The sequence below is a fragment of the Cordyceps javanica genome, chromosome 1, assembly GCF_051103115.1.
Source record: "Cordyceps javanica chromosome 1, complete sequence".
Taxonomy (NCBI): domain Eukaryota; kingdom Fungi; phylum Ascomycota; class Sordariomycetes; order Hypocreales; family Cordycipitaceae; genus Cordyceps; species Cordyceps javanica.
In genome coordinates, this window is record NC_139295.1 from 6151227 (window position 1) to 6165553 (window position 14327).

At 51.0% G+C, this 14327-nt stretch overlaps 4 protein-coding genes across 4 annotated transcripts; 2 read left to right on the forward strand and 2 right to left on the reverse strand.

Annotated features, from left to right (window-relative positions):
* Nucleotides 1-16: 16 nt before the first annotated feature.
* Nucleotides 17-1615, reverse strand: V2A60_001849 (LysM peptidoglycan-binding domain-containing protein; the record flags this gene model as incomplete). The annotated part of the gene is made up of 5 exons (XM_083253204.1): nucleotides 17-458; nucleotides 515-651; nucleotides 707-911; nucleotides 966-1312; nucleotides 1373-1615. 5 exons carry the CDS (start codon nucleotides 1613-1615, stop codon nucleotides 17-19), a joined length of 1374 nt encoding a protein of 457 aa, XP_083109330.1.
* Nucleotides 1616-3103: 1488 nt separating this feature from the next.
* V2A60_001850 (uncharacterized protein) lies at nucleotides 3104-9189 on the forward strand (the record flags this gene model as incomplete). Its single annotated transcript, XM_083253205.1, has 12 exons — nucleotides 3104-3494; nucleotides 3558-4004; nucleotides 4065-4714; nucleotides 4774-4894; nucleotides 4954-5016; nucleotides 5078-6855; nucleotides 6913-8047; nucleotides 8104-8149; nucleotides 8200-8353; nucleotides 8429-8733; nucleotides 8803-8879; nucleotides 8942-9189. 12 exons carry the CDS (start codon nucleotides 3104-3106, stop codon nucleotides 9187-9189), a joined length of 5415 nt encoding a protein of 1804 aa, XP_083109331.1.
* Nucleotides 9190-10471: 1282 nt separating this feature from the next.
* On the forward strand, nucleotides 10472-11507 carry V2A60_001851 (ubiquinol--cytochrome-c reductase catalytic subunit RIP1; the record flags this gene model as incomplete). Its single annotated transcript, XM_083253206.1, has 4 exons — nucleotides 10472-10751; nucleotides 10925-11013; nucleotides 11077-11227; nucleotides 11326-11507. The coding sequence occupies 4 exons, from the start codon at nucleotides 10472-10474 to the stop codon at nucleotides 11505-11507; spliced, it is 702 nt and encodes a 233-aa protein (XP_083109332.1).
* A 727-nt stretch (nucleotides 11508-12234) lies between these two features.
* V2A60_001852 (chaperonin-containing T-complex alpha subunit TCP1) lies at nucleotides 12235-14096 on the reverse strand (the record flags this gene model as incomplete). The annotated part of the gene is made up of 3 exons (XM_083253207.1): nucleotides 12235-13758; nucleotides 13840-13925; nucleotides 14009-14096. The coding sequence occupies 3 exons, from the start codon at nucleotides 14094-14096 to the stop codon at nucleotides 12235-12237; spliced, it is 1698 nt and encodes a 565-aa protein (XP_083109333.1).
* Between the last annotated feature and the right edge of the window lie 231 nt (nucleotides 14097-14327).

Below are 14327 nucleotides of genomic sequence, written 5' to 3' on the forward strand. Positions count from 1 at the left end.
GAGAAAAATGGGCAAATCAGTGACTTCTCCTTGCCAGTGTTGCATTGCTCGCGGCTGTCGCCGCAGCTGTATCGTTTCCAAGACCTAGAATCACGCTTGGAAGGCAGCTACTCGGGAATGCAGTGCTTGCAGGGTACGTAGTTCCCGGCAGAGGCTGGGTGCAGTATGGCTCCAGCATCTCCGAGCACTCGTCTGAAAGCATGTCCCAGTCAAAGCCAGCCTCGAGGACGTCGTCTGAGACGGGGCAGTTCGTCACTATCTGATCCCACTCAGAGGTCGCAGTTGCGTTGCCCGAGGCAGTCTGCGTGGGAGCGTCGGTGATGATGGCGGGGATCGTCTCGTTGCCTGCTGGCCGACCTGTCGTAGGCAGCGGAGCCCAGGTTCCGGTGGGTGGCCGGGTCGGACCCGTGGTCCAAGTGACAGTACCATTGACATCGTAGTGATCGGTTCCAGGAGGCCTGTTTTGTGCGTTCATTAGTGTGTCGTGCAGCCATCAGACCCTTTTTCGACTCACGAAATGCAGATGGAGTGGCCGACGAGGGAGTCCAAGTTGCCACAGTCGGAGTAAAGAACCGGGTTCCACGCGTGAAGCTCGACAATGGTGAATTTCTGATCCCGAATAATATCATTACAAGTCTGATTTGCTTTGACCTTGTCTCTTGTTAGATGGCGCGCAGGACGTGTGGTAACTAACGGGCCTTCTCACTTCTTGTAGCTTGCAGCTGGATCCAATGCACACCTTATCGCCGGGCTTCAGAGTTTCGCATTTGGAATCAAGACTGTTTTCTGAGAGGAAACGGTCAATTGCAAGGTTGTTACTCGCAGCAATAGATTTGCAGGTGTCGTCGGCAGTGACCGTGTAATTTTTGCCCAGGCACTGCCTCTGATGCGGCGCAGGGGCAGTTGTCTCCCTTGTGTTTGTGAGTAACGTGGACATGGAGCAAATATCTGTTGAGATCACTCACTTGGGTCCGTTGGGTTCTCCGAGTGTCCTTGTTGCAATAGGGTAGCTGGACGGGTCAGCGGAGCATTCCTTGAGGAGATTCTTGAACTGCGTTTCGCTGATGAGATCAGGCGCCATTTCTACGTCAACAAAAGACGACAGGTATCGCAGTGCACAATCGTCACATTTTTTGGCCTTGCGGGCGGCAATAATCGGAACGCAAAAGTCTCCCGTCTTCTGATCTTTGAGACAGGCAACTTCATGATTCCAGACCAGAGTCTGTGCAATTGAGTTGCCAGAGCGATCAAAGCCGTCACCCCAACTATAGGCTTTCCAGCCACAGCTTCCATTGACCTTTTTCGCATAGCCCTGATGGTATCATGTAAGTCAGAAGTGAAACAAAAAAAGAGAACAGCATTTGTTGCTCACATCGAGCGAATCGCCGCAATCTTTCTTGCAGTACTCGGTCAGGAATTCTTGGTCCAGAGCACCTGGCGCTTGAATTTCACTGCTTCGAATGAGCCTCGGTCCGCATTTGATGTCTCCTATAAGTGCAATGCGGCAAGGTGCGGGAACGGTGTTTGGGATGTCTCCGGGAGTCTTCCACAGCTGCAGGCAATGCACTTGGCCAGCAGTCGCAAGCAACAACGTTGCAGTAGTGAATAGATTCATCGTTGCAAGGTTCGCCCCGAAACGTTATCTTGATGAACTTGGACTGGCGAATTTATTGTCAGGGAGGAAGATGAAAGTTGACGATACAAAGTAGGGCTCTCCACGAGGTCTCTTACACCAAGTCAGACACTGTACTTCTATTCACCAGTCAAAATAGCTTTCAACTTGCTCACAGAACCTTCCCGGAGACTTATTCCCCTGCCCATTTCCGAATTGGACAGCGCCGATATGCAGCTTATGTCGCCAAAACATCAGCCCACCAGTTCAACCCTGCAAGTACCCTCTTAGCGTGTCGCACTGTGCTCGCCCGTAGGATCTTCATCGAACGCCACGCGCTGCTGAGGCCTCGTGCAACGGTAATAACCAGAGGAATTTGTCCGCTAAATCATGCGTTACCCCTGAAAAGTTGGTATTTTCGTTTGCCAAGCAAAGCCAGTGACGCCCCGGTCCAGGATACATGTGAACGGCCTATTGCCTAATTAGGCAATTTCGGGACCTTGTGTCGACTCTTATGCACAAACATGGCAGCACCCATATGAATCATGAAGATCAATATTTCTGGTTCCGAAGCCACTCAGCAGTATATACAGGGATCTGTCGGTGTCTTGCAGTTTTCGCTATGCCCGAGTGGCGGTTCGGCTATGTTAGCACATGCAGGGGCGAGAATGGGATCATGAGATGTGACCCTCCGTGAAGGCGTGCAAAGAAATCCGCCTGTTTCCTATATGAATGACTTGGGTGCTTTTTTTGAAATCGGAATTACACATCCCGATGAATCCAAGTTCTTGCTGAGCTATTTCGTTGGACTCATCCCACTTCTTTCGCTCGTTATTCCCTCTTTGTCTGCACGTAATCACATGCAGATTGGAGAGGACATAATCAAGGATGTACAAAAAAATCCGGTTACTTATACTCATTGCAGCTATTGGGTTGTTCTCTGCTGTGGCAGGTCAACAGGATAGCACTTGCAGCAAATTGAAACAGTGCCATTCAGGTTGCTGTGGCGCTTCAGGTATGACTCCAGACACACAAGGGAGTGCTCTGCAGCCGATATTGATCGATAGATAACTGTAGGAAATTGTGGTTTTGGTCCTGAGTTTTGCGGTGAAGGGTAAGGTTTTCCGCTTATCCATTACAGTACGATGAATGCCCTGACATTTGCCCATCCGCAGATGCCAAGGCACTTGCGACGCTGTTGCTGAATGCGGCAAATATGCCCCAAAGGACCAATTTGATTGTCCACTCGGGGTTTGCTGTAGGTAAGTAAACGCTCCATCATAGAAATTTGGCTTCTTTTTGTTAATTTGGTGATTTCTAGTCAATTCGGGTACTGCGGCACGCAGCCCAAATTCTGCGACAAATGCCAAAACAAAGGCGGCTGCCCCGAGGTTGAGTATGTTCTTCTGCAACCACATTGAATTTTTCTTTTATTAATTTATTTTCCTTCTTCAAATCAGGCGCCCAAAGTGTGACGCGACGGACGATGCCATGAAATCGAAAGTCAGGATCGCCTACTACAATGCTGAGGGGGCGAAGCGAAAATGTGATGCTGTGCAACCGGAGAACATTCCTGCCGGTGTTTTAACTCACATAAATGTGGCTTTTGAAGGTATCAACTCGGATTTGGAAATTACTGACACTATTGGCGAGACTGTTGCTCGAGTCTCTCGTCTGAAAAAGATTTACGCCGGCTTGCGAGTCAATATCGCTATCGGCGGTTGGGTTTTTAATGACCCGCCTACAGAGCATCGTTTCTCCGATATGGTTGCTACATATCCTGCTCAACAGAAGTTCATAAAATCCCTGATCAAGTACATGCAAAAATATGCTCTCGATGGTGTGGATATTGACTGGGAGTACCCAGTCGCCGACGACAGAGGTATGGCGACTCATGGCTCGGTCTTTAGATATCATCAGAAATGGAATCTAACGAAATCTCTAGGAGGCAATCCCGACGATATGCCAAATTTTGTGCTTTTTATGTCTCAGTTGAGGGAGATGTTTGACAGCGTCGATCCCGGCTGGCAAATCACACTTACCCTACCTTCAAGCTACTGGTATATGCGCGGCTTTGATATCAAGCAACTTGAAAAATATGTCGACTGGTTTAATATGATGACTTACGATATCCATGGTGTCTGGGATGAGGGTATCCGGTTCACTGGCCCATACCTTAAAGGTCATACCAACATCAGCGAGATCGAAGATGGGCTTGATCTATTGTGGCGAAACAAAATTGACTACAACAAAGTCGTCATGGGCTACGGTTTTTACGGTCGGGGATTTCATATCAAAGATCCCAACTGCCACACTCCACCCAACTGCGAGTTCGACGGTCCTAGCCTTCCCGGGTCATGTACCGATACTGCTGGTATTCTTTCATACTCTGGTATGTGAATAGTTCTGCGAGATAGACAAAGCTTTTAAACGCCGCTAATTGCCTGCCTAGAAATCCAAAGTCGGAAGAATGAATTGGGCACTACGGTCACCTACGATAAAGACTCTACAGTCAAGTATATGATATATGGGTCAAACCAGTGGATATCCTTCGATGATGCGGAAAGCTTCAAGGACAAAAAGAAATATCAGTCATCGCGCTGTTTGAAGGGAATGATGATCTGGTCTGTTGACTTGGACAACTCCAATTTCGATGCGATGGCTGGCCTTTTCGGCGACGAAAACATGTCCAAAGCTCATGGAGACGCAGGCTTGACAGACAAAGAAAAAGGTGAGCTTGTGAAGCAGCTTGCACCCTATACCGGTCAAAACTGCTACGTCAGTTCGAAATGCGCGTCGAGCGCGAGAGATACCACGTTGGGCGCAACATGCTTCACTGGATACAAGCCTGTCGAAATGGCTCATGCACCTCTACAAATCCGCAGTGACAAGCATGAAGCTTTGGAGACCTGCAAGGAGGGCAAGTTTCACTATGTTTGTTGCCCAGAGGACCAAATGCCAAAGAATTGCGAATGGATCGGCGCTCCTGAACGCTCGGAGATTGGCTGTTCTGGGTTTTGCGGGAAAAAGCAGTTCCAGCTTGCAACCGATGGTTACATCGATTACAAAGGAACGGGCAGCTGCTACCAAGGTCGTCGTTCGGTAAGACCCATAGTGACGATGGAACAATACCTCGCAGGAAGCTAACACGTATTTTTTAGCTGTGCTGTGATTCCACGGACTTCTTTGAAGACTGCTGGTGGTCGGACTGCGGCGACTGGAACGAAAACTGTGGCAACTCCGGCAAAGTAGTTGCTTGGAGGTTGGATAAAGATGATGGATGTAAGTATTTTCTTTGTGGGATATGATAACTCTAGTCCTGACCATTGATCCTCGAACAGCAAATTGTAAACCCACGGATCAGCACAAGCAGCCGCTGCGATCATATTGTTGCCCGAAAAAGGGTAAGTGATAATGTCTCGCTTCATCAATCTTTCTCATGCCTAATTTTCTGCTCTTGAATAGATCCTCTGGAAAACTGTTATTGGTCTAATGACGTCCGCCTTCTGGATCCTCCAGATGGAGGCGACAAGCAGTACTCGAAGTCCTACGCAGACTTTTTCACATGCAACAACAAGGAGTGTCCCTACTATGATATCAAGGTCACAACAGCGTTGATCCCGCATACATCTATCGATTGGGTGAAAAAAGACGCGATTGACTGCTCAGCTTATCCGCAGATGAACATTGTGGAACCTGCCTATGGACTCTGTTGCAATCCGCCTAGTCCATTCAAAAAGAAGCTGCCAGTTGATCCATCATTTTTATGGTCTGATCCCCATAAAGAGGATGATGCAGAAAATGTTTGGGAGTTTGCTGATGACTTTGGCAACAACAATCAAGACACGACCCCAGACAATCAGTATGAGAACCCTGGCAGTGATCCATATGGTTTCATTATGCTCAACGGGCCGGATGGCTCGCTCAATGACAATTTCGCCAAAGATTTTACAGTGGTGAGCGAGAAAGAGCCTGAAGGTCTAAGAAAGCGGTCGCTCCTCACCACTAATCAAACTATCCTGGACAACGTTTTTGAAGACGCCCCAGAAACCATACATGTTTACTGCAATCATGCGCCAGAATCTAAAGAGTGCCGTCGAACCTTTCATAAGGGTGCCGAAGACACAATTATTCGGCTTCCAGATCACGTTGGCGAAGGTCCTTTTGCTCGCATCGTCTCGATGAAACGCGTTGATCAACCTCAGCTTCCCTCCTGGGTTCACCGCAAGCGGACTATTGAGGCTAATAGAAACGGCATTTATGAGCTCAAGTTCGACTACAACTTTGGCGCGATAAAGAGAGCTGAGGATGAGGAGGTCAACATGCGTGTTGACTTTACCAACTTGATGGACTACTGGAAAGACTTTACGGATGAACCTGCAGACAAAGACAAAAAGCGAAGTAAGCGCGACTATTCTAGACATCTAGGGTTTGATGAATGGAAGTCTCGCGTTGATCAAGCCAAGAAGCGCGATCTCGAAGAAGCGGGCCGCGACGAGCACATCAAGAGCCGCAGGTCCTTTACTCCAGAACCTCACGATGTTTCTACCCATGCTATGGAGCGTCGCTGGTATGGAGCCTTCAAAGAATGGTTGAAAAAGCTGAATAGCGTTGTCAAGGATGAAAAGGGCTTCTTGCCCATGGGTTGGAGCTCCGTTCTGACGCTCTACAGCGGTCGGCTCGAGTGTGAGAGTGATGCGGGTATCACATTCCAGGCCGGGCTCGATGTAACAGCCGATTTTGACTTTGACATGCGCACGCAGTATGCCTATTATTTCTCTGGAACAATTGTTCCGCCCAAGATTATCGACACCTACGCGTACGTTGGCGCGCACCCTTACATGGAAGCCGGCATCACCGTCGCTGGCGAAGCACATCTCGAGTACACGTCCGAACGCAAAAAGATCATAGACACTCTCACATATCCTGGTCTTTCGATCAAGGGTATTGCTGCCATCGGTCCGTCCCTGGACATCTGGGGGCAGTTACAAGGTGAGGTGACCGTCGCGGGCTCGATGCGGGTAGGGGCGCGGTATACTTTTAAGCCTATCGAGTTGTATATGCCAAATGAAGACAAGAAGCAAAGCACCGCATCTAGCGCGCTTGAAAAGAACGACGGCGACAAGGAAGGCTTGTCGCCGGTCTTCGAGGCCGAAGTGGAGGCGTCTGTCGGATTCGGCGTCTTGGTAACGCCAGAGGTGAACCTGGGTCTCAAGCTTGGCGGCGGCATTGGTAAATTCAAGGTAAATAGTCTTTTCGAGTGGTTTCTACGCGAATCCTGGATGCTAATTGGTTCAAAGAAAACTCTCGTTGATGCGCATGTCGCTGCGTTCGTCAACACAACACTGTGGTTCTATGCCAACGCGAAGGCGCAGTTGGAGAAGGGCTGGTCATACGAGTACGGAATCAAGTTTTTCTACAGAGTGGGATTCTCCGCTATTGTCGAAGCTATCTTGATTGGCTCATGGAAGACGGACAACTATTATCCCTTTGAGCAGCAAATTATAGACATCTACGGGCCCGTGCGAGTGTCTTCCTCGGACACGTCTCGAAAGCGACAACTGCACAGCTCTCCGGGTGGACCATTACCGCAGCCTCTTTTCGAGCTACCTTCGCCGGGTCTTGGCTCTGTTCGAAGAGACTTGCCCAAGTTTGAGGGACCCGGGCTCTTTCAAATGGGCGCGAACATGTCCGCCAACGGTACCTATCGCGGTGGGCAGGACGCGTCAATGGCCGCAGCAGCCGATGACGGGAAGTCGGAAGAGGGATCTTTCAAGTTTGGAGACTTTACTTGCGTTACTGGCGGGTTGAATGGCTGCACTGCCGCTACCATACCTCCAGACCCGGAAATGCTCAGCAGCATTGACATGGCCTCGGCGAACAAGACGGACTCTGGGTCCGCCGAAAAGGTCGGCACCTCTGACGCCGATATTGCCAAACGCGCCGCTGCTACCAGGGGCGAGTGTCCGGAAAAGCTCCCGAAGCTCTACTACAACTGCGTTTCGTACTTTTCCGACTACACGCTACTGAAGCAGAAGCCCCGGGGCAAGAGCACAACGATGCCGGGTATCTGCAACTCTGTGCAAAAGTTTCTCAACAATCGCAACGGCCAGCCTAACAGCAGAGGCTCCAAGAGTAGTTGGACGTTGACCTGGGATTCCAAAAAGGAGCGATCAAATCGCCGTCGCGGTCAAAGTTGCCCTACCAAGACAGCGACTCGCCTTGGGTTCTGCACCGGCGACAATGCAGCGCGTCGCCGTGCAGCCTGGGGCAGTCCGACACTCGGGAGAGTTCTCACAAATTGCGATGAATTTCCGTTTGCGTCGTCCGAGGAAGGCGGCTCTGATTTCTACGGTCTTTACCCGAACGTCGCCACTGGCACGGCGAGAACATGCGTGCCAAGCTGGCAGAATGACCAACAAGGTCTCTGCAACAGTAAGCGGCCTCCATCATTCTCCTACCTTTTAAAACGTTGTTCTGACCTTTCTTAGAGCTTCTCAGCGGGCTTGACACCAATATCGCGTATTACAACAACAGGTAGGACCAGCACCCCAGTGTTGATGGCCTCACTAACAAACTCCCCGCAGAAAAAAGCCAGAGTCGGACGCCACCAAGGCAGAGTGGAAGAATTGGGGCCCGCAAGAAGACGGCTGGGTTCAGTCAGGATGGGGAAATAAGCAGAGAGTGGCCCAATACGCAAAGACAAATCTCCAAGCACACTCCGCGGGCATTAGTGCGGCGGTAAGTCATGTTTCCAAACCCCATTACTTTGGCCACACCTCTAATGACGGCATACTCGCTTTTCTTCAACAACAGCAAGATCAAAAACGCGAAAGCTGGTACCATAAGCGCAATTTTACAGTGCAGCTCGCCTATCCCAAGACCGCATCTGCCACTTCGCCGACATTCCCTGGGCTGAGAACCGCGACTGGCAATTTGTTTGCTGGCAAATCTTATACGCCAAAAAACAAAGCCCTCAAGTCCATGGACAATGTTATTTGCGCCGTTAGCACGAATGGGCAGAACCGGTTCCGTTCCAACAGTATCAACGGGTACTGCTGGGATGGTGTACAGACGCGAAAGAAATGGGGTGGCCTGATTGATGTCATTGTCGCATTTTCGTGAGTCTTTTTTTTTCGATTAAGAAGGCTTTGTACATTTGGTTGTGCTAACGTCGCTCTTAAAAACAGATGCCGCCTGAGCTTCAAGACGACGGGAAAGAGAGATCAAATCCCTATCGGCTTCCTTGGCGATGAACCAGTATATGGTATGTTGATATGACACAAACTCCAACAGCTGGCTTGAAACGTAGTTAACATAATTACGCAGGAATTGAAAAGGTCGAAGGCACTGAGATTGAGATGGAAGTGCCGCAGGGCGTTGACCTTGCTGCGGGCCAGGACTCAACGGAGGATGACGTGCTAAGTGCCTTGGATGACACATCATCCGACAACACATCCTTTACGGAACGAGATTTCGACGATGTTTGGGATGGTGATTTTACTGAAGAGGAGGGCAGCTCATGGGATGTCGACATTGCGGACGTGATGGAGCATCACTTGGGAGGCAAAGAGTAAATTCGAGTTTGGCCTGATGCCATATACACGTTAGCAGTTGCTAGTCGCTCATTTTGTCTTAATCTTATTGTAAATTAGTTTCAGATCGAATAAGTAACATTCCACCTTTTCAATTCTGTTTCAAAGAGACTGAAACGCGTCCGGCCTGTCGGTGAATTTTGTTGACAGCCATAGATTGCAGCAGCTGCCTCGCATTCAGACACTCCTGTGAGCATATTCTATTGATGGCTCTAGTAAATCTCGAGGATTTCTATTTTCAGGCCTTGACCACTGTCCGTTTGTTAAATCGCTCCGAGCTACGAGGTGGAAAGGCTGGCGCATGAAAAGGATGTCCTGTACATGCTGACTGAAGGCAGCAGTACAGCCACGATTCAGATATATGTAGTACCCTTTAGAAGACCGACCCAGTGAACTCTTGGACATGGTGTCGAAGAATACAGTCAACTGAGCCGAATGAGCTTCCGCTGGACATTGGCCAATCCTCGTCCACTTTTCTTTCCAATGAAGGAGTTGTTCATGATCAAAGACTAACCGGACAGTATAACAGCCCCGGTATCCAAGCTTACTGCCTGCTTCACAGCTAATGTGAACGAAATAGTCTCCAAGCTTGACGGGATGGTGATGGCATCTATCGCGATACCGAGCTCTGCCGAATTCGTCTATGGCTTGAGGGGACTATAGCCGCGTCTATCCTAAAAAAAAAAAAGTTGAAATGCGCCTTAAAATGTTGATTTTTTTTTTCCGGATAGAATGTTATTTAAACAGGGCTTTATTCACGAAGAAGCGTCCAGCCAGAAAACAAGACGCGAAGGATTCTTCATGGGTCAAAGCAAAAAGAGAGGACTGGAAGATACAGGCAAGTCTCATTCATTCAATGATACCACTCCTTTGATCGATCTCTGTGAATAATCTATGCACAGGCTACAACTTTCGCATGTTGGGGATAACGACAGAGGACTACAGGGTAGCTCAGAGATAGCTTGCTGGCTGGTCAATTGACTGCTGACAGGCTGCCCTGCGGGAAAGTCCGGGCAGTAGCCCCACCAGCCAATCAGCGGCGCCCAATTTCCCAGCTTTGCACAATAAAACTTGGCGCCTCAGGCAGGCAAACCAAGGACCCAAAACTTTCGGCAAAACGCAAAGGTCACCATCATCACCAAAGGAGGAAAAGACCTCACAGCCGAACACGCCTCTGAACCCGCCAACCCCCTCCGGTCGTCTCGATTTGCGAAGCACCCCGCCCCCCTTTCTCTTCGCCGACCCTTCGTTTCCCAATTGCACAATGGCCGCTCTCTCGACTGCCTCTCGCTTGTGCCTGCGCTCGGCGGCCAAGCCGGCTGCCATGCCTGCCGTCCGCGCCCTGAGCAGCACCGCCGTCCGCGCCGACGGCGCCGCCGCCAGCTACAGCAGCCCCTTCAAGGGCACGTCCAAGGGCTCCGAGATTCCCGACTTTGGCAAGTACATGTCGGCCAAGCCCGAGGGCAACAACAAGCTCTTCTCGTACTTCATGGTCGGCGCCATGGGTGCTCTGACTGCCGCGGGCGCCAAGAGCACGGTTCAAGGTAAGGGAACTATCAGCCTGGGAGGAGGGAACCCCGATTGGGATACGCTACAATCGAATTATAATCGATACCGAAGCCAATTGACCGTCAATGGCTACCTGTCGTGGCCCACCGCACAACGAACTGGAACACGCTATTCGAATTGGAATTGCTGACGCTGGGTGTCAACACAGAGTTCCTTGTCAACATGTCTGCTTCTGCGGACGTTTTGGCCATGGCCAAGGTTGAGGTCGACCTCAATACCATCCCAGAGGGCAAGAACGTAAGCTTTACCCATTTCCTTCCGATCCGCCCGGTTGCAAGGCTAACCCAACTCTCCCTGCAGGTCATCATCAAGTGGCGTGGTAAGCCCGTCTTCATCCGCCACCGCACCGCCGACGAGATTGCCGAGGCCAACAAGGTCGAGGTTGCCTCCCTCCGCGATCCCCAATCGGACGACGACCGTGTCCAGAAGCCTGAGTGGCTCGTCATGCTGGGTATGTTATCGAATTTGACGTCCCCTGTCCTCGGCTGCGAAGAACGAGAAAGGAAGAAAGGGCGAAAGAGAGAGAATATGAGCTAACAGAAGCTACAGGTGTCTGCACCCATCTGGGTTGTGTTCCCATTGGCGAAGCTGGTGACTATGGCGGTTGGTTCTGCCCTTGCCACGGCTCCCACTACGACATCTCCGGCCGTATAAGACGAGGCCCTGCACCTCTCAACCTCGAGATTCCCGCCTACGACTTCCCCGAGGAGGACAAGCTCGTCATTGGTTAATTAAACCCCCCAAAGATTCGAAAAAGAACAACATTCGCGACATTCAAAAATCACACAGCACGCCAATTTTTGCGTTGTAAGAATATGAAGGGGGTGTTCTTTTTTTTTTGTTGTTGAGTTTTTCTTGGAAGATTCAGGAAGAACAGAAGTCCAAAGCATTAGAGAAGGAGAGAGAGCGAGAGAGACAGAGCAGCAACGGTGTTATGTTTTAGGGAAAGACAGGAACGACGCCAAGAGGAGCCGGAAGGATTACAAAACGAGAATAACATCTCCCGAACAACACGGGTATCTATCTCGCTTTTCTTCTTATTCTTTCTGATCAGACGAGGAGGATGTGCTGCAGGCGAACATTGTATAAATTTCAAAATTTCCCACGAATTCAATTCTTTTGTTCACAAGCAACGTGCTCTAGTACCGTGCCAAGCGTATAATTGGTGCCGCAACCCCCCCGCGATCTTCCGGGAAATGGCATGTGACCGTGCAAGACAGCGTTCCAGGTGACGCGCATATTGACGCAAGGACAAGCATGCAGCAGAGTGACTGGCTTTGGATTTCCTTTTCATTCCTTCTATATATGTTCATACACGAAGTAAGCGTCCCCTCTGCCTTCTCTGCTTTTGCGTCGTTTTGCATTTGTAATATTCCCAACCATCTACTCTAATTACATGTACGCGGGCTCTGCACGCCGAGGTTCGGTTTTTTTTCTCTTCATCTCATTTCGCCATTTTTAGTGACCGTGGCCATCATCCTTGGGCGGCTCAGGGTCCAACTTGATAAGGGTATCAATACGCATGATGGAGATGCATGCCTCGACGGCACTCTTCAGCTGGCGAACCTTGCTGATGCTGGGCTCCAAAACGCCGAGCTTAAGCTCATCCACGACCTTGCCGCGGGTGAGGTCGAGACCATAGTTCTTGTAGCCCTTCTTGCGGGCCAGCGTCTTCTCATCATCGTTTGCTTCACCCTCCTGGATGCGCTGAGACAGCGCATGTCTTGAGCGCAGCTGCGCGACGAGCTCTGCAGCATCCTTGGCAGCATTGACGGCCAGCGTCTTGGGGATGACCAGGAGAGACTGGGCGAATTCGCCAATGGCAAGCTGCTCGCGCGAGCCGACTGTGCCAGCAAACTCTTCTAGGTAAATGTGAAGGGCAGTCTCGACTGCGCCGCCACCGGGGACGATGCTGCCGCTCTCAAGAGTGCGCTTCACAGCACAGAGAGAGTCGTGTACGGAGCGCTCCATCTCATCGAGCGTGTAGTCGTTGGGACCGCGCAGAATGCATGAGGCGGCAGAATGGTTCTTGGGCCCGCGGATAATGATGCACTCGTCGTCGGAGATGCGCTCCTGCGAGATGGACTCGGCGTGGCCGAGGTACGAAGGATCGAACTTCTCATCGCCGTTGAGATCGGATAGGGTGCTCAGAAGGGTGCCGCCGGTGGCCTTGGCGATACGTCTGAGATCCTCCTTCTTGCAGCGACGAACGCCCATGGCGCCTCTCTCGACAAACATCTTTAGCACAAGGTCGTCGATGCCCTTGGTGGTGAGGATGACGTTGGCGCCGGCCTTGAGAATGAGGTCAACACGCTCGAGAATCATGCCAGACTCGCGTGCACGGATCTGCTCGAGCTGCTGAGGGTCGTCGACGGTAATCTGGACGCCCAGCTTCATGCGCTCTTTTTGCAGGTTCATGTCGAGGATAGCAATTTTGGCGTCCGGAATGTAGGTGGGCATGGCTTGGGAGGCCACAGTGCAGTTGAGAGCGTAGCCCTTGATGAGCACAGACTCGCGGGTGCCCTTGCCGTGGGCCTTGAGAATGTTGACAGCCTTGACGGGGTACTTGACTTCGTTCTTATAGTTGGTCGTCTTAACGGCGGTAATGGCATCGACAACCATGTCGGCGAAGAAGTCGGAGTCAGCGCCAATGATCTTGCTGGACATGGATGTTTTGGCGATGCTGAGAAGAGAATCGCGGCCGAGGTTTTCCACCTTTATGCTGACATTCTCCTGGAGGTACTTGACAGCTTCGCGGAGAGCAAGGCGGTAGCCGGTAATGATGGTGGTGGGGTGTATGCGGTTCTTCATGAGGTCGTTGCCGCGACGGAGCAGCTCGGCGGCGATGAGGACGACGGATGTGGTGCCATCGCCGACTTCTCTATCTTGTTGCTGAGCGAGGTCGACCAGAATTTTGCCGGCCGGGTCTTCGACGTCGAGGAGCTGGAGAATGGTGGCGCCGTCGTTGGTGACGGTGACGTCCTAGTTTGCGGTGAGTAAAACGGCGAGAGGCATGGGAGGTGGTGGGCAGCCAAAGGTTGGGGGTCTAAGAGTAGAGCTTACACCAATGTCGTCGACCATCATCTTGTCGAGGCCGCTGGGACCGAAGGAACTCTTGACTACATTTGCAATGGCTTGTGTAGCGAGGACTGGCAGTGTGGGCAGACGAGTTAGCCGATGTGCGTGCGTGTATGTGGTGGGATGCGGGCGGCGAGGAGTCAACGAGGCGTACCATTTTGGTCACGAATATCGGAACCAGAAATTTTCTGACCACCAAGAAAAAGAGTGCCGTTCCCCGGCTGTTCAAACATGGACGCCATTCCTGCAGTGGTGGGTGATGGCGCGAGATGTTGGCAGAAGGAGAGGTAGGAGAATATGAAGGTGAATACTGGAATCCAGTTTCTGCCTGCGCGACGCTACGATTTACTTACTACGAGCTTCCACAGTGGACCATCTACTTTCTGCCCCTCGAAAGCTGTTTTTTTGGGGGGAGGGGGGGGGGGGAGTGAATGTCGGAAGAAGAGATTGTTCCAGCTCCGGGAGAGAGACGG